The sequence below is a fragment of the Podarcis erhardii genome, assembly GCF_964252035.2.
Source record: "Podarcis erhardii genome assembly, chromosome: 10".
NCBI classification, from domain to species: Eukaryota; Metazoa; Chordata; class Lepidosauria; order Squamata; family Lacertidae; genus Podarcis; species Podarcis erhardii.
Window position 1 is genome coordinate 11,967,310 of NC_138500.1, and position 23,607 is coordinate 11,990,916.

At 41.1% G+C, this 23,607-nt stretch overlaps 1 protein-coding gene across 7 annotated transcripts in view; it reads right to left on the reverse strand.

Annotated features, from left to right (window-relative positions):
• Positions 1 to 23,607, reverse strand: part of USP6NL (USP6 N-terminal like) — a 144,704-nt gene that overhangs the window by 87,390 nt on the left and 33,707 nt on the right. Inside the window, exon 1 of one of the 7 annotated variants that reach the window (XM_081879730.1) lies at positions 226 to 646. The exons of the other annotated variants lie outside the window; for them this stretch is intronic. Within the exon in view, the coding sequence (XP_081735856.1) occupies positions 226 to 286 (61 nt within the window). The 5' untranslated portion in view covers positions 287 to 646. Of the gene's footprint in view, positions 1 to 225; positions 647 to 23,607 lie in introns of those variants that run through there. 7 annotated transcript variants of the gene reach the window in all.

A 23,607-nucleotide genomic window follows, 5' to 3' on the forward strand; every position in this document is an offset into this window, starting at 1 on the left:
GCAATTAAAAAAAAAAATCAGAATGCTCACTTAAAAGTGGGAAACAGAGCCTATGTTATGATGTATCCTAACAACTTTTACTTGAATGAAGTCCTGTTTATTTTTAAAGAAAGTGACCTGGAAACAGATGTCTTTTAAGGACTGAATTGCAGTGCACCATTTTCTCAAACTTCCAACATACAAACAGCAACAAACCATAGCTTGCATTCTGATATGATAGTTTACCCTTTTTTAAGTTTGCTTTTCTCCTCCCGTTGCGAGTGCTGCTTCCAGCTTTGGTCCTCATTGAGCAAGATCCTTTCTTTTCAGATCACCACATAGTGTAACAATGCAAAGCCAGTTCCGTTCATGCAACTTGAAAATCCGAAGCAAGAAGGATGAAGAATACATTCCTTTGCTATGCTGCAAATGATGGTTTTAGATAAGCCAGCCAGTTTGAATTCTCATCTTTTCACATTTGAACACCAAGCCCGATGCAGTCAACTTTACAGGCTACAGATTTTCGAAACAATGGTACTGTTTGTTGAAAGCAAAGTGTCTTTCAGGAGACATGCAAGTATTCTCCACTCCAGCCTACACGCCCGGCATTCCACTCCAGAAGAAACAAGAAGATGTCAATAAACTGTTTCACACAAAGACAGATGAAGCATATCAAGGACAGCAGTGTTTGCAGCAGAGAATACCAACTGGCATTTTCCTTGGCTACAGAGTATTTTAGTTGAAATTGTTAAACATCAACACAGATCAGAATGTTCCTGTTCAAAGAGTGATGTTTGTTTGAAACAAACTTAGCAAAGAGGAGCCTATGAAATCACAACCCCGCTTTCTAGCTGTGTTTTAGCTGGAAGCCTCCAGACATTCCATACTGAGCACTGCTCCACAGCGATACCCTCCTGGTTTTCATTTCTATGGATTGCAATCATTTCTCTCTCTTCAAACATGCAAAGCACTAGCCTCCTTAGGTGTTAACCTAAATTACATGTCAATGCACCAAGAGGCTTCCTTATAGTACCACAAGGCCAATACTGAGAAATGAAGCAAAGAACCACTGTGTTTTTATAGACATATAAAACCATGCGCACAGGAGCAGACAATAAAAATGGTCCAGACATTCAGCAATGAACAAAAGCAGGAGGCGCTGACATAATGCAACAGCAGTGGTAGGAGCGGCAATTCACTTGCCTTCCCAAACAGAGTAGCATTGTCCTTGGTGGTTATGTAAGTGGTCCATAAAACATAGGCTGGGTGTCTGGATTCAAACTCTGGTGGTCAACCAAGTGACCATTTTTGAAGTATAATGTCAATTATAGTAAGGTAGCAATTAAGGGCAGCTCGCTAAACCAGTCAAGAACAACAATAGCATGTCTGCTGTTTATCACAGATATACTGAGTAAAAAAAAGTCGCATGTCAATGATAACCAAGACACAGATTACTATATCAGGGTGGTTATTCTATTCATTACAGTATCAGCTGGTGAGCATGGTTTAAATCCAGCTGCTTTGGTTGCCCACACCAGTTCCCAGCAGGAGAAATGGAATGAGCAGCCAACACAGAATCAAAGCCCACACCACCATCCAACCATCTGCCAAGATCACTCCCATCAGAGTACTATCACCTGACTGACAGGTGTGTGTGTGTGTGTGTGTGTGTGTGTGTGTGTGTATTTTAAAAAGTGGTCAGGATTGTCCCACACCACAGGCCACAGGCTCCCCAAGTTCTAACCTAAAATAAACTGGCTTAAAAAACAACAACACCTGAGATGTTTCAACTGTAACCCCTTGCTGACTATCCTGGGACATTTGCGAGCTAGATAACTCCACCATTGTTCATCTGATTCAAACTAGAATGAACAAGTGTCTTAGGAATAGCCTGATCTTGAGAGGGAGATGCTAACTCCTGGCAATTTATTTCCATCACTGAATGCCCACTTGAATACAAAAACAATATCAGAATATAAAATTAAGTTCACTATGCTATTATAACTGATAGCACAGACCAGCCCACATTCCTGCCAGCATACAAATGGGTTAACTGTAAATCAAACAAGAACTCACTTGGCTCCAGTGCATATTTGTCTCCTTATTTCCTGTTTCCAAGTTCACGTTTAAACATCTATGAGATCACCTCTCTCCATCTTCCCCCCTCTACATTTATATAATAAACAAGCTGGGAACTTTGTAAACCCACCTATCTTCCTCTTTAGCTATTTTCCATGGCTCTTAAGGACACAGCAAAGATCATAGCAGTGACATAATCATAACAATGACATGATTACTCTTTATACTACACAATCAATGCTCATTAATTTAAATTAAAATTACTGTTTAATTTTCCAAGATAAGAAATAAAATTGTTGGAATATGCATGGTAGTTTCTTGCCCCAAAAAATGTGCTACATTTTCTTAGGGGAAAAAATTAGATCTGAATAAGACCATTACTTTCCACACAAAGATCCATGTACTCTTCCAATTTCTCCAACACAGTTGCTTCTTCATCATCACCCCAGACAGCCCCAGTTGACCCTTTTCCTTGCTTCCCCAGCAACACAACTGAAGACCTCATTTCAGGGGTTCTGAGTAGAGAGTATAACTTTGCTTACTTCCTTAACCCATCAGCTATTCCTGGCTTCTTTTATGTTGAAGGGGGAAGAGATCACAGGAAGTCATCAGAAAGAACATATTCAAAGGCCTTTGCCAGATGAGAGAGCAAACCTAAGCTGGAAGTTTTTCTCCACCACTCACAGTGCTAGAAATCAGGGTCATTCAATGAAGATGGATGTTGGAAGATTCAGGACAGACAAAAGAAAGTACTCCCACACAGAGTCCACAGTTAAACTATGGAGTTTCTTCCCACAAGAGGCAGTGACGGCCACTAACTTGGGTGTCTTTAAACAGAGTTTACACAAATTCATGGAAAGTAAGATTATCAATAGCCCTGGTGGCTGTGCCCTACCAGCAGTATTGAATAAAGTGTGCCTCTGAATACCATTTGCTGGGAAGGACAAGTTCTGCTGGGCTCAGCTTCTGCTACTGGACTCCCCATAAGCAACTGTTTGGCCACTGTGGGATTAGGATGCTGGACTAGATGAACCTTTGATGTCATCCAGCAGAGCTCTTATTATATTATTATGGAAAGCTTTTATAGGGATCCTGTAGTATCATATGATCCACACTGACCTGTTGTCAGTCAGTGGTTTCCTTCCTGGCTAGTCTTCCTGCAGTTCCAACCTTCAGCCAGAACTGGCTATTGATACCCAGGCTGTATTACTCCCTGACAACTCTCTGCTTCAAGAGCTGTCATATAGACTTGTAACAACAACAACAACAACAACAACAACAACAATAATTTCATTATTTATCCCCCTCCCATCTGGCTGCGTTTCCCCAGCCACTCTGGGCAGCTTCCAGCAGAATATAAAACAATACCAAACAGTGCTAGACCTAGCATGGAGAAGGCAGTGGGAAGGACAATACATTTTATTATTATTTGTAAAGCTGTTTCGTCAATGACTTATTATTATGAGTCACATGCTGGCTCCACAACTTAACCCAACTGAAAACAATGCTAAATATAAAAGTGTGTGAAGATACTTGTCAGGGAACTGCCATCGGAGGAACAGGTGGTGGAAAGGCTCCAGGAGAATAGGAGAGATTCTGCAGCAGAAGAAGGAACCAGTAGGGGGAGAGCAGGAGCTCCGGCGGAAGGGGAGTCGGAGGGGAGGCTCTGGGATACTTCCAGTGAGAATAGTGAAGAGGTAACAAGACCCCCCTTAGGAACTCCCACCCTTCGCCGGAAACTGTCACGCAGAGAGTCCAGGAGGCACATGTCCGTCAAACAGCTTTTATGCTGGAGTAAGTTCCGTAGACGCCCACTGTCAGATTCTACCAGCGACTGACGGAGTCATGCTTTGGGGGCTCCGTTAGTGACTCGGTTTGGTCGACCAGCCAAACCCCAGAGGGATCAAGCTTTTACGCACAAGCAGCTCATTATCCCATCACAATACTGTAGGAATGTCAAAGATAATCAGGCAGGGTGGGGTAGGTGAAGGGAAGGTGAAGCTGTGTATATAAACAAGGAAAGGCGAGAGATTTAGATCTGCCTGCAGGGAAGAAACTCACTTCCATGCAGAATCAAATTTCACTAGAGCAGCAAGTTGACAGCTCTAAGATTTCCTGGGAGATTCTTCATATTGGATTGGTGCGAGAGAGATACACAGTGTCTGCAGGACAATTTAATAATGCTGTTATAGCAAAATGTCACCCAAAGCAGTCAGTGCATATTGTCACTGACAATGCTGTCATTGCTGAAAAACATTTTTGTTTTTAGATGCTTTGAAAAGCTGATGTGAATTTAAATCCATTTTAAAATTTAGCTTCTTGGTGCTTTAACGCTTTGTATATTTCCCTCCTAAATTTATGGTTTTATCTTTCTGTAAACCATTTTGAGGGTTTTAACAATCAAGCAGTGTATAAATTTTATGAAATAAAATAAATAAATAGATGGCCTCCAAGCATACATGGCGGTGGGGTGGGAGAGGAAAACAGATGCAAACTTTATGGTTCTTTCATGTTCAAGTGGCAGCACACTATCACGATGTCTGAGCAGAAAGGAACAGAATCAAGGTGTGGTACTTCCTGTGCAACCCTCTTTGGATGCTGCAATTGCTTCTTGGGAGAAAAGCAATGACAAACCTAGACAGCATCTTAAAAAGCAGAGACATCACCTTGCCAACAAAGGTCTGCATAGTTAAAGCTATGGTTTTCCCAGTAGTGATGTATGGAAGTGAGAGCTGGACCATAAAGAAGGCTGATCACCAAAGAATGGATGCTTTTGAATTCTGGTGCTGAAGGAGACTCTTGAGGGTCCCATGGACTGCAAGAAGATCAAACGTATCCATTCTTAAGGAAATCAGCCCTGAGTGCTCACTGGAAGGACAGATCCTGAAGCTGAGACTCCAATACTTTGGCCACCTCATGAGAAGAGAAGACTCCCTGGAAAGGACCCTGATGTTGGGAAAGATGGAGGGGACAAGGGGACGACAGAGGATGAGATGGTTGGACAGTGGTCTCGAAGCTACCAGCATGAGTTTGACCAAACTGTGGGAGGCAGTGGAAGACAGGAGTGCCTGGCGTGCTCTGGTCCATGGGGTCACGAAGAGTCGAACATGACTAAACAACAACAACAATGTGGGATCAATACATATCAAGAAGCAGTCAGTTCCCTAATTTTCCTACAGTATCACTCCCACAACGACATTTGACCAGCTTTGGCTGGTATAACAGCTACAGTCATTCCAGGCCAGTGAGTGACCCACGTGTTGGTAACCTCAGGGCTACATTACTGTAATGTGCTCCATGTGGGTCTGCCCTTATCAAAGCTGGTTTGGAAGCTGCAACTAGTGCAGAATGCAGCTTCTAGGCTGAGTGGGGTAGCCTACTGCAATCATATTTCACTACTTCTGCAGGAACCGGACTGCTGCCAATTTGCTGCTCATCCAAATTTAAGTTGTTTGTGCTGACAAATAAAGCTCTTTATCAGAGTGAATGCCTGCTCCAATACTGACCAGCTTATTTACCAAGGTCATCCAAGGAGAATCTTTGGGTGGTGCCACTGTTGATCTAAGCACAGTATGCAGCAAACCTGAGAGAGGGTCTTTTCTGTGGGGGTGCCTGCACTACAGAACCTCCTCCCGCACTCTGAAATAAGGCAGGTGCTGGCTGGGATGAGCTTTCAACACCCGTGTAATACCTAGCAAGGAAAGGGTCTCCGAGATTCATTGCAGAGTAGACCAGAACCCAAACCCTTTCTCATACTTCCAACAAAGCATCCCAGACCCTAGAAAGGCTTCCAGACAGAAACATGTACAGCCTTGCAGCTCCTGGCTTGTATCCATGTTAGTCTACAACATGAGGAGTGTATTGATAAAAGTAAAGGACCATGGAGACAGAATGGAAAGTCTAAAGCAAAATCACCTAGGTGCCACAATTCTATAAGAAGTTGCTGTAATAGAGGGCAGATGAGTCTGATGTGCCAAAAGCAGTCCTATGTGTATATAAAAATGCAGAAAGGGAAAGAGAAATTCAGATACAGCCCTTGGAGCACACTCCAGCAACAAGGACAAAAACAAAAACTTGGCCTAGGTGTGATACTGGATTCGTCACTGTCTCTGGACCAGTTCAGCTTGTGTAACAACCCCTTAACCAGTTTATCTCACAATGGAGATTAGGTCATCCTTCACTCTGTTTCACTCCCACCTCTCCTCCCAAATGGGCGTAGCCTGAATTCACCCACATTACAAGTTCATTCTTTTCTGCCAAGCGTACAAATAAATGAATGGCTCTTTATGAAGTAACCGAGTATCGTTTCCTCATTTTGCTTTACACACTGGGAAACAAGCTCCAATCAATTGCTATAAAATTCCAGCCAAACTGCCCTCCTTAAAACACACACAATCTGTGGGGCAAGGCCTGCCTTTTGCTTTTATTTTTGTACAAGTATTTAGGTACTATATAAACAGCAACTATTTGTCTTAGTGATTGTTTCTCTCTCTGCATGAGAGACTCACAAGCTCTGCAACATCATGGAACCCTTTCTTCAGAGGACACTATTTACATTATATTAAGTTTAGAAGGAAAGATCTATCTTCCAAGAGTCTTCACTTCTCATAATCATGAGTGGAACTCTGCTAGAAGGGGGCTTTGAAATCCTATGCTCCCCACACATCACGCTACTGCCCATCAAGAAGCAAGTTTTTGTGTTAGGGGGGCTTCAGGATTGGCAAGGATGTGGAGTAAGGGGTTCCTATTGGAAACCAAGGCAGAACTTCCCTTTGTACAAGTGTCTTCTATTCACGCTAGAGACCCTTTGGAGTCAACCAACTGGCACCATTTTGAGTTCTGAATTTTACAGCTCATTATGGGTTTTGAAAAACATTTAGATGGCTTGTTTTTATTCAGATGGTGCTAGTTGCCTTGGCTCTAATTTGGATAAAGGTGGGATCATTTTTTATCTGAGAATTGTGGAAACTTCCAGCAAGACAAATCTTCAAACGGAGAAGAGGATACGAGATTCACCCATAAATGGCAAGGACAAACCCACATCAGCTCAAGACAGTTGGGTCACAAACAGGAGGCACAAGGGGTAGCTAGCAAGACTTCAGCCTGCACAGCACAACTTTAGGCAAAGATTGAGAAGGAACTGCAAAGCATAAAGTGACACCACAGCCAAGAAAGTTTCCATGTATCAATAGACTAAAGGGAGTCAAGCAATATACCAGTGTCCTCATAAAGCAAAGATGGCTAACCAGTGGCCCTCCAGGTGCTGTTGCATTACAGAGCTTTCCAGGGTTCAAGCTGCTCACTAGCCTGAACAATTAGAAGACTTGTTCAATGTTATCACTTTGGATGACCAACTAAGGGTAGGAGCTAAGGAATAGGAAAGCAGGAGTTAAGAGGAAGCCTCCAAGTCCTTGTCTCCTTCTTGATGTTTGTTGTTGACCCAGCTATAGCAGATTGAACTACTCAGAGATACATTAATAGTACACATTGCATTTTCAGAGTGCCACCCATTTAGCGCACAATGCCTGCTGAATTTGGTGCCAAGGTTGCTATACTTACATGCAACAATAATTTTCCATTACAAACAAATGGGAGAAATTCAACCTATTCAATTTTATGACTATTCCAGGAGCTGTCACCTGCAAGTTGCTTAGCAATATTTTGTTAGCAATGGAGCTGTGAACATTTTACTAGACCTAAGCTGTGCCGCACTATTACTTAATGGCTCTCCATATAAAAGCAGTTCCTATACTTTTGAAAGAAATGCAGCACCCTGAAGACATCTTGCAGAGTCACCTGTACAGCATATCCTGAAAATTAATTGAAAGTAATAAAGACGGCACACAGTCAGGAGTTAAGGACTTAAAATTTGTACAGCCAAGATCGTGCTGGGAATGTCAAAAAAATTTCATTTATACGTACAGTATAAACAAAATCTATAGGTGTGGGTTTTGGTCACAATGCTGACCATTACACTAATGTTTTGTTGTTGAGTTCCTATGATTTTGAGTTCCTATGATGAACACTGAAATAATATTTTTGTGGATTTTGTAGAATACTTCAAAATGTGAGAGGGTATGGTGGTGGTTTAAGTGGTCTTAATGGCCAGAAAGTTCTTTCTCTTGCAGCACCTACACCCAGTGGCTGTACAGTATCTCCTCTCTCACCACCTCCCTTTCAACAATTCTAAAAAGTTACACGATATGGTAGTCAACTAAATTTGACACGAATTTGAGTTTTGTGATCACTGGCTCAGGGGCTTCTTCCTCTCAGCAGGTAAGAGATAACCATGGTTCAGTGTTAAACCAGTGTAACAGTTACCACAAACCATAGTTAGCCTTTGATGTGGAAACAAAGCAGTTTTTAATCCTGAGTTCAATGTCTAAATTAAAAGCAAACCACTGTTAGCGCCAAGGATTCAGATGAAACATTGAACCGTCATTAACACTAGGAAAGAGAGAAGGGAATTTGTGAAAGCAAGGAGAGAATACTACAAGCCCACAGCATGCACCTTTTTATAATATGTAAGTAAGCCACAACGAATGTCCTTGTTACAAACATGGGCTCTAAGTAGATTCAGTTTTCAGGACTGAACCTTTACGGCCAGAGTTCAAGTTTCCATTTTACTGCCCACATCCAATAAAGTTGAGCATTCCTTAACATGAGTGCACAGTCCAATGTTTACTTTATTAATTCTTGTGTATCAGCACTCACCAACAGCAGTGCTGGCTGAGGATCAAGGGAACATAGTTGCAAACATCTGGAGGACAACAGGTGGATAAAGGCTGTCATATATGAATAGTTTTCTCACTGCTATGTCTTGCCTCTAGCTCATTTCTTCGGAATATGCTACATTTCTTTGGAATGTAGTACTGTATAATTGTGAATATGGGAAGCACCTAATCAAAGCAAGGTTCAAATGGAAACAGGAGTGTGGTCTTAGGGGTTGAACAAAGACATCCACAAATGCTTTAAGAAGGGGATAAAAAGACTTGCTGCTCAAGAAGGAAACAAGGAACTGCCAACACCAAGCCATCTGGAAAGCAAACTCAGCTAAGCCAAGATAGCATACCAGAGCAATGATCTTGGCCTGCAAGTCGGCTGTAGTGTTTGAAAGATGCCCAATTCATATCTTGGAGAAGTATCAGGTTTCTGTGTTTCTCTGCTAACTTGGCAGTGTTTTTCTAAAAGGCTTCCTTACAGTGGTCTGCCCAAGGACTTACACATTGGACAAGTGCTCCTTCCCTCAACCCCCAAATGTTGTGGCAACCAAAGTTATGAATCCTTTAGAAGTGGGACTTTAGCTCTCCTTAAGTGGCAAAGGAAAGAGCCTAAGCATCAGTTTAAAAAAAAAAAATCACAGAGGAGGTGATGGCAAAGACTTTCCTTTCCCTGAGATCCAGGAGATCTGCTGCCAGTCAGAATAGAGAATGCTGGTCTAAATGGAAAACCGTTCTGATTTGGTGTAAGGTAGTTTCTCATGTTCTCGGAGAAAATTTGGCAGGGGGGGGGATGGCAAGGAGCCAAGAACTTTACAAGACCTCAGGGCTTTAAATATACCTAAGAGGGATCATAAAGCAGAATATCCAGCATATAGATTTCTCTGAGAAATGAAAAAGTGGCTCGCTGTATATAGATAAATCAATATTGATTTTAATTTAGCTAATTTCAGATGAAATGTGGAGATACATTTTAGAGGAATGGAGATCGAACCTTTCATTACACATTCATTTTAAAGGAAAAACAACTTTACATGCAGCATTCTCAATATTGTAATATAGTGCGCCTTGAGATATTTCAAGTAAGCATTTTAAATGTTTCAAATGGTACAGAATTTTACACTATAGGGGCAGACAACAGGCTTAAGTGGGTGCTACCAACAGTGGCTTCAATCCAACAGAGCCCTGAGACTTCCATTTATGCAAGGGAGGAGCTGCCAGTTCCCATTCATTCTCCCGCCTCCATCAGCGGCACTTTTCCAAATTGCGTCCCACACTGGTCTGCTGCAAAAGTTGCTAACCTGTTGTCTATCAGATGTTGCTGGACTCCAACTTCCATCAACCCCAGTCAGCATGGTCAACTGTCACGAATGATGGGAGTTGCAGACCAGCAAAAATTTGTTAGCCACATATTCCCCATTCCTGTTTTACAGGGTCTCCAAGTGGCTTGAGTAGTAGCCACTGCAACAGCAGGAAAGAGGGAGTCATGAGTGGAACACTGCGCAAAATCTTTGGGATACAAACCTACAGAACTAATTTATCCCAAACTATAAATCCATAGCAGTATCTCAGTACATGTCAACTTCAAGCTTTGTCTAGGTTCCAGATCCTCTGCACACTGTCAAAAGTCAAACACAGTGTAGAGCACTATTAAAAACAGAAGAGGTTATAATAGGAACACTAGAAAGAAGCACCCGGTCTACTTGTGAGGAAGACTGTCTTAATATCATATTTATTTATTTGACCAAAAATGTATATACCACTTGATTGTAAACAAAACAGCTAAGCATTTTTAATGAATAAAAAGCAAACACTTAAAAATCAAAATTAAAAACAAGTATATTAAAAAAACTAGAATTCAATTAAAATCAACAGTTAAGCTAAAAACAGATTAAAACACATGTCTATTTATACATGTCTGGATAAGCATGCCAAAAAGAAGGATCCCTGAACAGGAGCATGGCACACAACAACATTTTGTGACAGGTTCACCTTCTTCTACATATGTCTCAAATGCGGCAGTGCAGGTCTCAAATACAGCACAGCGCAATGCTTTGCACTTGCCCTGAAGCTGTGCATTCTAATATAAAATTATGAATAAAACAAGTGCAGGCTTGTGTGCCGATACTCATGATCTAAGACTGGAGCACATTTCAACAGGTTTGTCTCTTTCTGGGAAGTGCACCATGAAAAAGAAACTATCAGGAATTGTGAAACATCACTGCAAGGGATGGGAGGAGAGATGACGATGACAACAACAACAGTGAACTTAATTCCTTCCCTTACTGGGATAATTTCTGGATGTTCTTCCAATAAGAGCAAACTCTTTTGAAACTTCTGTTGAACCTATTACTCTTTTAGTTAGAAAATCTGTTTTCAGCAAATTGAACTAATGAAGTCATGAAATATAATGAAGAGCAAGAAGATAATAGCATGTTAATATAAAACACACACATTTTCCAAACTTAAATCTTCAAAACATTCTAGGGGAAAGGTCTGTTTTTAACCAATGGCCATTATAACAAGTCATTTAAAAATTCAGGGAAGAGTAGTCAAGTAATACAAACCAAGTGTTGCCATTAATTGAAGATGGCTATCCTCTGTCCTTCCACACATAAGAAAGCTTGGACTTTACTTTTTACTTTGGTGCCATTGTCAAGATTATACTCTTACTTTGTATTATATACTTTCCACACACTGATTTTCAAGTCCAAATGCAGGCCATCCAGCACAAGGAGGAAAGCTCCGTGAGAGGACTGTATCATGTGTTTCCCCTTTAATACTCAAAATTGTTCTTAACATCAGAAAACTGCACTTGCAGTGTAGAGCTGCCTATGTAAAAAGCCACGGCCTCCAGCAAAGATGAATGGCAGCAGCGAAAGCAGCCTGGGCTGCACATACAGTGGTACCTCTGGTTAAGAACTTAATTCTTTCCGGAGGTCCGTTCTTAACCTGAAACTGTTCTTAACCTGAAGCACCACTTTAGCTAATGGGGCCTCCCACTGCCGTCGCACAATTTCTGTTCTCATCCTGAAGCAAAGTTCTTAACCCGAGGTACTACTTCCTGTTTAGCGGAGTCTGTAATTTGAAGCATTTGTAACCTGAAGCATTTGTAACCTGAGGTATTACTGTATTGCCACGAGAGAGTGCAGGAATATTCCAAAGCAGAATTTACTTCTGTGAAGGGATGGCTAGCTTCTCAACATTTGGGATACTGAATGAATGAATGAATGAATGAATGCACAAGCTTGCTTCTTTTTCATATTGCTATGTACCATTTAATTAATTAGTACAGAGAGAGATGAGCAGACATTCCTTGCAATATTGCCCTTTTCTGGCTAGTGTAAACCTAGCCCTGGTTTGTTGGATTTCTGAGAAAGGCAGGGCGGTGACACACTCAGCTTATGAGAAGGGACCTTTGTTCCTCTCGAGTCTGCAGAATGGACCTTCTGTAGCTGAAGAGGAAAACATCTTCCACTCTGAATTCCAAGTTTTATTTCTGTTGCAGACTGAACAGTCAAACAGTAGGGACCACTGTCTAGCAAACTGGGCACTTACCATTTCCAGGAACTGGAGCAACAGGCCACCTACAAGTCAGATGGAAATACGTTTTTGCAGAATCAAAACAAGCCGATAGCACCACGTCAGAAATTTTCCAGAATGCTAAGCTACATATTTTACCCATTAAGAAAACCCACATATAATTTTCACATTCATGATGCATGTCAAAATGAACAAACAGGTAATACTTTGAAGACTCTTCTTTACGCAGCAGAGACAGTGCATAGTCAAACCCTGGAGGCAAGGATTGCCACCAACCTGGACAGTTTTAAAAGGAAGGCGGAGTGCTCTTGCGTCCCTATTGCAGACTTCCCATAAACAACTGGCTGGTCACTGTAAAGGTAGGATGTTGGGCTAGACTGGCCACTGACCTGATCCAACAGGCTCTTCTTTTATGTTTTGCTCCACAGAAACATACAGCCCTTTTGAATATGCTGTCCAATAGGAAGCTGTTATAGAGGAAATACAAGCAGTATGTCAGGGAACTGCCATCGGAGCCTAGGGCGGAGGTACGGCTCCCCAATGACGCCGGAGAGGGAACCAGCAAGGAGAGAGGGAGAGCTTCCTCTGGGGAAGGAAATCAGCGTGACGCCAGGAGGAAAGGGGAGGCTGAGAGGGTTTCGGAGGGAGGGCTCCGAGACTCTTCCACCAGCGGGGAGAGCACAGGACCTCCGCTGGGCACGGCCACTCTGCGCAGAAAGCTTCCGCGCAGGGAGGCTAGGCGGAGACTTGGTGTCAAAGAACTTTTATGCTGGAAGAAGTTCAGGAAATGCCCACTGACGGATTCTGCCAATGATTGAGACAGCCATGGTGTAAGGGCTGTCCAGCCAGGGAAAAGTTTTAGCCAGACAACCCAGCTTGGAGCAGTGGCGGCTTACGCACAAGCAACCCCAATTCCCATTACACAGTATTATGCATATTTCTGACGCAATCCCTCACCTCCAAACCATGGATGATATATATAGTTGTACTCAGAGTAGACCCATTAAATTAAAGGACCCAAGTTAGTCATACCCATTAATTTCAATGGGCTGTCTAACATTGGGTGCAATCCCACAATGCTGTGCAATAGAGAGCCATTCTGAAAGAGGCTCTCTGCGTCACCAGCTCATTTATGAAGACTCCTGTAGTGGCCTACTAGCTGGTTCTTTATGCTTTGGGACAACCACCCACATTTTGGCCTGTCACAACAGGCGTGTTGTAGCTTAAGAACATGAGAATCAACTCGCTGGTGAGCATGAAGAGCAAGGAGGTCAGTGGGGATGTTCTTGAGAGTTGCAAGGCAATTCCAGTCTCCTCCCCAAAGGTGCAAGAAAGGTTGGGGGTTGTTTGGCTGCTGCGTGGCTCGTCTGTGCAGCAGGCAAGCCATAACATTTTCCGTCTTCCTTTCCTGCTAGAAAGGGACACAGGGAACTGTTTTAGCCATGCAGCAGAATTTGTTTACAGCATTTCCAGACTGCACCGTAAACAAAGCATTCTCGGGGTATCTTGCAGCATAAAAACTGCAATGTGTGTGTATAGTCTAAAAACACAGAAAGCCCAGAAGGGGGAAGAAGAAGAGCCTGGACACCACCATTTTGGGCTCTGATACCAAAACCAGCCCAAAGTTGGTTGCATTTCCTCACCCCCACAAGCAAAATGCAGTTGCATCTTTAACTCCTGAAGTAACATGTTCAAGAGAAGCAGAAGCAGAAGCTCCCACCACCCCACCCCAAAAAATATTCTCTAAAGCTAGGCCAGACAGCCCCCCTTTTTTTAAACCTAGGATTTGCTATTCTTGTGCCTTAAGAAGTTACTTCAGTCTTTGCACCCTTTTGATACATGAACTTAGGAACATAAGAATCAAAAGCCATACTGAAAATCTGGCTCTTTCTTATTCATTGCTTTTGTATTTTTAAACAAACGTACAACCTTGATGGCTAGAAACCTATTTCTCCTACAAAGAAGCTAGGCTTTTCAGTATTCTAGGTAAAAAAATATGGACCACACAGTTGTCTTTAAGAAGCATGTGTCTTGGAACAATGAGCTCCGACGAACAGTTACAAATCATGGTGTAATCTGGGGTCGTGGCACATTTTGTATTTCACTTTGAATAACTCTTAAATTAAAGCCAAGAAGACACAAGCCTGGCCCAATGTGAGGCAAATGTATATAAATAGCTGTGTCTTACAAAGTACATATCATAAACACTGTCAACATGTTGGACACGCTAGTACAACCTGTAAATTTAATGAGGAAGCTGGCAGGTTTAATGGCCAAAGCTTGAGGCTAACATTCATATTTAAACATAGTAAATCCCATACTCATGGGTGTTTAACAGTGCTCTACGAGTTATAAGAAAAATAAACTATTTCAAAAAATAGGTCACCTCTTCAAAACTTTGAATTCTTTTTTAACATGGCACATTTGTTTGTAAAGGCAATAAAAGCTTCAAGGGGGTTGTACCTGTCTATTAAAAGAAGTCAGTATTGCAAAATTAACTGTACATGACAACACATATTGGCCAAATGCACAAAAATCACCCATGCTTCCATTAAAAAAACACAACCACAAGTACACAGCTGAGGCAAGCTTTAAAAAAGTTTTTCCTTCTGTGCCAAGAATACCTGACAAAGCTCAACTCTCCCAACAGTAAAAATGCCCTGGAGAAGTGTGCTTGACTGTCAGTTGTTATGTCCAAAGTATACTACAGATGTTAACATCTGTTGTGCTGTCTGGAATCTGTCAGTTTGCTGCTCAAAAAGAGAATCTATAAACAAGACTCTTGGAGCTACATGTTATATAACAAGGCAGAGAGACAGGCTTTCCCAGATATAAAGGGGGAAAGCAGTAAGTGGGAAATGGGATTCTCTGCATGTGCTTCCTCAACAAGTTTGTAGTAGTTTCTTTCTCTGCCTGGTTCTAAAAACAGAGGTAAACAAGGCTGAGAAAAAGTGTAGGGGGGTTATTTCCATGAGATAACTGCTTCATGCTGTGCATGAAGTGTTAAGCAATGTAGCCTCTTGAGGATGATTCTCCTCTATGGACACTTTTGCTCTCCCATATTACTTCAGCAAAATAGGATTTGGAAACCAAGAGGTTACATCCAACGCTCCATGAGTGGAACGCTGCCCAGGCAATGGGAGTCCCCTTCTTCCACTTGCATGCCCCCCCCCCCCAATTTGCTGGCGTGTATGTGTTCTATTCAGCAGTTGGAAGTCTCTTCCGATAGCAGAAAAGGAATGTTTATGCATGAAGATCAGCTTAATACTGAACCCATGTGATTAGCTTTGATTAAATATGACTGCAGGAAATGACCTAAAAGCAGAGACTCTACCATTCATGTAGGCTCCATCACAACATGGAGATGTACCAGCATCTTGATCCCTCTGATTATGAAAAATATATTTAAGATAGGTTTTCCTTCTGGTTTCTATCCAAAGATCAGCAGAAACATGGGTTTTCAGGCTGCAAATATAACAGGCTAACCCATGAATGGCCAAGCTGCAGGCTGGGTGGAACATAGGAAACTGCCTTATACGTGCCCTCTCCACCTTCTCTCCTATATGAATTTTTTCTCTTCCCTTTCCAGCATTGACTATGGAACTATGGACTGAGGAAAACACTGTCCCCAATTAAAGATTTAAGGCAGAATTTAAAGGAGCTTAGAGGAAAACACAAAATCTGTTCATTGGATGATCAACACCTGATGCTGTGGATTCCTCACATTAGAAGAACAATCTCTGCCCTCTATCTTCTATACTGGGCACCATGTTTAATATTTGAGTATTATGTACACTAGATTTGCCCTCTCAACTTCTGTGACTTCCTCAAAAACTGTGGGCCCAGCCAACTCAGTTCCTTGGGGTTTCATATCAGCAAAATTTATAGCCTATGCTACCCATTCGTACAACAACAATGACAGTCTTGTCTAGCAACAAATTAAATGAGTTGCTCTCTCTGCTCGGGAGAAATCAACTGCCTGACCAAGAGAGCTGTGCTGACAACCTCCCTTCATCTCTCACTTTTACAATCAACTGTCTGCAAGACAAAATTTAAACACAACCACCACATTGGGTGGAGGGAAAGAGAGAGAAGGATGCATTTGTTCACTTGCAGTTGAATCCTGCTCATATACACACATGAAGACAAGTGTTGTCATCCCTCACCCGCATAAGCTTGATGTGTGGGTAACGCTTCTACTTGCTGCTAGATGGCGTTAAATGAAGACAGAATTGGACTTTAAATGCCAAATATCTTTTCTTGTCAGGCAGCGTAACTTAGGTACAATTATCTCTAAATTTCTTTTTGAAATTGCAATATCCAAACTCCTCTTGCTAAGGCAAGAAACCCGCAATCAAATAACATGTTAGTTCAAGTCAATGTGTAAAGTTCAGCCCTTCACCTCATTTCTTGGTCAGTTCCTCACTGCCCCTTTAGGATTGTTAACACACAGTGCTGCAATGAAAGCAGAAGCAACAACTGGCAATATTCACCTAGAACTAGACAATCCTATGGTGCACATACAAGCTCCCAAATTCCCCGCTGCTTGCTTCCATGGTAAAAGTCCATAGTCCTCCTAGCATTATTTTAGTCCGAAGTGTACGGAAAGCATCTAGGCAACGTTGCACCAACACTTAAGCCATCACTGTCCACGATGTTTAGAGTCAACATGAACAAGTTACGTTTCTGACTCTCTAATAATATTGATTACTCAGAGCAATATATTTGCTCTAGGGCTGAATAATTGGAGTAACTGAAAGTAAGACCGCTTCCAAAACCAATTCCACGAGGACAGAAAACCTGCAAGCTCCATCCATGCATTTCCAAAACTTTAATAGCAGCTTTGCAAATTCAATAAATGCAAAAGCACTTGCTGGTGAGCTCCTTTATTGTGCCACTATGTGTCAAGAAGGTGGAACAAAGAGGTCAATAAAGCAGATGTAGCATTACTGGATTAGGTTATTTCATCCTTGCCAAGGGAAAACCATCACAAGGTTGCTCTTCCTTTTAGAGAGCATGGAATGTTTCCAGTCATCCAACCATTGGAATATAAATACCAAAGCACTCTATTCACAAATGCACTGTAATACATATAGACCTAAGCTATAGGGTGCTTACAAATTAACATCACACATTTTCAAGCTGTGGAGGAGATATTTTGTTCAGAGAATTAGAGAAATTATTACATGGCACTAACCAATGCACTTTTCGAGACCATCACACAATATGTCCTTAAAGTGTCTGGCAAGGGTTTGTGGCTGACATATTAAATCCGATTCATTCACATCAAATTTCAAAGTTACTTTGATTCTGCTGTGCAATTTGATAAGGGGAGTGAAAAGATATTAAAAATGACCTTTCCTTTTAATAATGAGCCAGTGTTTGTTTTATTGAATTGCAAATTCTCACATGCTTCTCTCTCAAAAAGGCACCCATATTAAAGTTCTGAAAATATAAATTTTTATTTGGCAAAAAAATTATTTAATCAGTAAACATCTCTGGAAATGTTAGATCTAGTGAAGATTGAGGAGGGAGGAGCAGAGAAACAAGACAGGAAGGGTTTAATAAATAGTAGAACCATTCATGAACTCATTTCATTATATACATTTTTCACCACATTTCAGAGCCAGGCCTGCATTGCAGCTTGACCCAGTATACCAGATTTAGGCCAGGGGCTACTCACTTTCAATAGAGCACTAAATGACTCTGTTTCTTTGTTGCTTCCATCTCACATTATTACACTGACTCAGGCTTGAAAAGAAAAGCACTATTCCCAACACAACCCAGCTCTTTCCCAACTCTAGGATGTGTCAGCGTACTTATCTGAGGACCCTGACCCAATGGCTGGAGCATACAAACAAAACTGGTGTGGCTGACCACATCCACCCTGAAATGCAACAGAGCTGCTATCAGTACTGGAACATAAACAGCAAAGCACGGACATACACTTCGAGAAAACTGTCTAAGGAAAACATGCAGGCCTCACAAGCTAGCCTTGATAGTAAAGACCAGGCTAGGGAGAAACAAGTGACTTATTTGTGGGGAGATGAAAATAAACTGCTCCTTTTCCACTTTGCTCCTTCAAAATCCCAGCACAAAGAGCACACACAAACAACCCAAACCAGAAGGTTCATACATTCAAGGACTAGCTTTCTTTTTTTTTAAGGCAAACCAAAGAGATTAAATAGATTGTAAATATATCCATCCATCAACACAGAGTTCAGTGAAGAAACCCTAAGGCCCACAGAGAGTATCACCAGCCTGCTAGTCACGTAGACTATCAGCAAAATAGAACACCAAGTTCCTTCAGAGCCAAATGCCATTAAAACATTTCATTTTCAAGTGTATTCACAGTAATGTTGCCCCCCAGCCAGAAATAACAGCTGTAGTACAGCAGAACTTAATTGTATCTTAACTGTTGGTTGTAAATATGTTGCAATGTGTTTTATTATTGTTTTTAACTAGTTTGTTTTTATTATTCTGTATTTTATGATTAATGTTTATAATGCTGTAACCCACCTTGAATCCCAGCTTGGGAGAAACACAGGGTATAAATGAATGAAATGAAAATGAATGAATGAATGAATGAATGAATGAATGAATAAGAACACCACTTCTCTTCTGTCTACATTTCCCTTTTTAGTTCTGAATCCACTTTTTAAATTCCCAGGGCAGCTGCCAATACACAACAGGAGCCACAAAAAAAGGCAGCAGCATATACCAACAGTAGATCTACAATCACATTACCTATTAGAACCCTTAGAAGCTGCCACCCCCAAAGATACCATCCTAGCTGCTGCCAAAAACCCATAATCTTGGCACCAGGCAAACAGACCAGGAAGGAAAGTTTCAAATCTGAAGGGCCACTACAGTGAAGGCTTTGTCTCAATTGAGATGGCAAGGGCACCCTTAGACAACTCCAATGACAAGCTTAACATCCAAGCAGATTTATCTGGAAGCATGTACTTCAAATACCCTAGATTTAGGGTTTTAAAAAGCCCTTTCTCTCTTACATGTTTGTGTTATCCACCATGTTTTGCTATTTTCATTTTGTTGCTCTTCCTGATTATATTGTTTGTCTTGATAGTTGCCTCTGACGGAAATTTGCTGGGGGGCTTTTCAAAGGAAAGGAAAGGAAAGCAGCATTTTGAATCATGCTAGGAAATGAATTTGCTAACCTGTGGAATTCTTTACTGAGTGCTGAGATGTGCTGAGGTTTAAATGTCTTAGCAGCCTTGCAGCTGTGTTATGAAATACCTGAGCTTCTAAACAGTCACGAAGTGTGCCCCTGAAGAGCATATCAACTATTCCATATCTCCCTTCCTTTCTTAGTCTTCTTTAACATTTCAGACCACATATGAAAGGCTATGAACAGAAACATAATCATGAATACACAGGAATGCACACCAATATACTTTGCTGCGGCCTACTGACCACTTGTCAAGGTGACCACCTCTTTACGTTACAGTACTACAGAAAAAGTCAGCTAGCGTTTATATATTGCGAGTTGCCTATAGTTTCTTTAGCACTTGTTATACAAGTGCATTGAAATCTTCATTCCACAAACCCAATCGCTATCTCAGTAAAGTGGATTAGCATCTCCAGTTCACAGACGGTGTACAAATCCTGAGTTAGTAACTGGCCTTAAGTCACTCAATGCCTTAATGCATCCAAAGCGATATAAACCCTTGGTTCCTTTTTCCAAATACACCATTCTGTCCAATGCGCTATGGTTGATCCAACCTATAGTGTTCTGACTTGGTCTCCTAATTGACATTTGCTGCTTTAACAGTTGATATAGCATCAACAAGCTATAAACATGCTCACAAAAAGTTGGACCATTACTGCATCTAGTCTAATACTACAAAGACATTATTTTAACTTAAGATTCCAGTAACCATTCCTGTGTCATTCAACACATGTATTCCAACACTAAGCTATGGCCCTTCCTCGGTTACGAGCCAAGAGAAGGAGTCACATGCTGGTATATTAAGGTTTGGTGTCTCATAAGAAATCAGGAGACATGTTTAAGCAGTCTTTTCTTTTTCTTTTTTAAGGACAGTAAATTACCTGGCTTGGGCAACCCAGATAAATTTACTGCCCTTTTTTTAAAAGGAAAAAGGAAACGGACTGCTTAGTAACACAGCAATTTATATCGGCTGCAAGAGATCTGGTATTCACAGTAAAAAAATGTTAAACATCAGCCATGGTTATCACCTAAAATAAGAACAGATTAATTAAGAAACAACTCCCTCAATAAATTAAGACATTCATTTTAATTCTCAAATGACCAAGTAGCTGTTTAAGTAGCTGTCTAAATATCATAATCAAATATTGCTCTGCCCACACAATACGCCAATCTATTCTACCAGCAAAGCCCTGTCAGGAGACAAACTTAGAACATTGTTTAATTGTGTGACTCTGGAAGAATATTTGCTATGTTAAAGCAAACAAACAAGCTTAGTGGCCAGGGACACAGGCTTTATTATATAGTCCAGGATCCAATTTCCCACAGTGGCCAACATGACTGCATATTAAAATCACACAAGCAGAACGCAGGAGTAATAGCCACCCCCCACTGTTTCACATCAAGTGGTATCCATAGGCACTCTGCCCCTAATTCTGGAGGTGGTATACAGCTATCATAATTGGTAACCATTGACAGCCTGGTCTTCATGAATTTGTCTCACCATCTTTTAAAGCCATCCAAGTTTGTGGCCGTCCCCACGTCTTGAAGAAGTGAATGCCGTAATTTAACTATAATCTGTGCTAAGTACTTCCTTTTTTCTGCTCTGAATCTTCCAAAGTTCAGCTTTATTGGATGGCCCTGGGTTCAAGAATTGTAAGAGAGGAAAGACCTCTCTCTCTCTCTCTCTCTCTCTCTCCTTTGTCCCTAACATGTGCCTTTTTTTTACAAATAGCCCCTCACCATTTTTCTAAGCAGCCCCAAATGTTCTAATCTGTCATGTTAGAAGAGTTGCTCCATATCCCTGATCATTTCTGTTCCTGTTTTCTGCACCTTTTCCAGCTTTGGAATATTCCTCTTGAGGTACAGTGACCAGAAATGGACACAGCATTCCGAATGTGGTCTCAATCTAGGCTCATACAATGGCATTACTTCATATATTGGTAGTTTTATTTTTGAAACTCAACGAGTCCTTTCAGAGATACTGGACAAGGAAAGGACTGTTTCACTTTTTCATAGGGTTTCAATATATAATTAGATTTTTTTTAAAAAAATGGAATACTTACATGCACTTTTCCCATCAAATGAATGTTTGTTGAGGCAACGCATAAGGTGTTTTTAAAATGCAAAATACAGTGGAACCTTGGAAGCCGAACTCCTGTGAACTTGAACGTTTCGGCTACCAAACGATCAAAAACCACAAATGATTGTTCTGTTTTTCAAATGATTTTCGGAAGCCTAACATCTGGCGCAGCTTCCGATTGGCTGCGGGACACTCCTGCAGCCAATCGGAAGCTGCGCCTTAAACATTTTGGAAGTCAAACAGACTTCCAGAACAGATTTCATTCAACTTCCAAGGTACGTCTGTGTCATAAAATCATGACAGCAAATAGCATTACCAATAGATAAAATTGCAGTGACCACAACAAAAAGAGGAGTAGACGAAGCAGGGGAACAAAAGAGCCCTGTTCTCTCAAAGGTTCAACAGGGGAAAAAAGGATAGTAAACTACCACCTGAAATTAGAGGCCAGATGAGTCTTCCTAGGGAGAAGACTAGGGAGTCTGGACACAGCTAAAAAGTAACGATCCACTCAACTATAACACAAACCAAAAGGGTACACTGAGAAGGCCCCTGAAGAAGACCTCTGAAAACAGAGAGAAGAGGTGTCAGAATTAACATAAATTAAACTATGTAGAACTTTGGAACCAGGCCCCTTCTTGAAATATTGTAATATGGTAGCTAGGAGCCTGTTCCTTTAAGATACCCAAGAGGATACTTGAAAATCATATCCGTTAGTGGCACAGTGGGGGGAGGAGAGAGTGGCTTTTTCCATTTTAGAGGGAGATGCCTAAACGGAGATTATCCTGAAGAGGCCATTCTCTTGTAAATGAACTTTCCACAGATGCAGATCCATCATGCTAAGTGGTGGCGGTGGTGGTCTGGTAGTAATTTTTTAATACACACACACAGTTTGTATGACACAAACACAACTCCATTAAACACAGCTTAAGAAAAGAATGAAGCTGATTCTTATGAACAAGAAGTAGCGGGAGCGGGGGGGATATGGGGGGGGCAAACTGTCAAAGCATCAAGACAACATTCATATGTTATCTACTGTACAAAATCAGAAAATGATACAGATAAAAATTAAAAGCCTTACCAGCGCAATCTATAGAAATATACTCAAAAGTAAGTCCTATTGAGTCCAATGGGGCTTACTTCCAGGTCAGCATGTCTACGATTGCAGCACAAAAATAATTCAATGTCATGGGGACATAAACTGCTGAACTGCCTATATTCTACCTCCATAAGACATAGCAAACACAATTCATATAAAACTTTAAAACTATTCAGTGACTGACTGAATTCTGGCTAAACAGAGTATGAGTTTTGAAGAGAAAAATGAAAAGTAGAGTAGACTGAAAACTTATTTCTTCCCACAAAAAGGGAGGGAGGAGAGTGTATTTTAAAATTTTTGATTCACTGCGGAAGCAAGAAGAGAGAATAATATCTACAACCAATAATCTTTTAAACATTTCTAGTCCACTTTTCAATAACATCAACATACTTTAACCTACAGAGCAAATGACCAAACCTGAAAAGCAATATTTAACTTATGCATTAAAATAAAGCGGTAGCAGATAATACAGCAATTAAAAGCACAATACATTAAAATTAAGTGCATGCAAACTGGAATTTTAAAAAGTCTTTTAAATCCTCATACAGGCCAGCAAAGCAGGAGCCAGGCACGCTTTCCATGGGAGGGCATTCCAAAGATGTGGGGTTATCCCAGAAAACAATATGGTCCCTGGTACTCACTAATTTCACAATTCTCACCAGTGAATCAGAGAATAGAGTGAATCAGAGAACAGAGCATCAGAAGCCCATTTCAATTAACCTTTTAAAGCTCCAAGGAATTTAGGCCAGCTCAACACCAGCAACTTAAATTTGGCCCTGCAAAGAACAGGCAATCAGTGTACCTGGTACAAAATATGAAAAAGATGCCTATATCTTATAAGCATTAGAGTCGCAGCCTTCTGCACCAATTTTAGTTTCTGGACCAACTTCAAATGCATGTAAAGTGCATTAGAATAATCAAA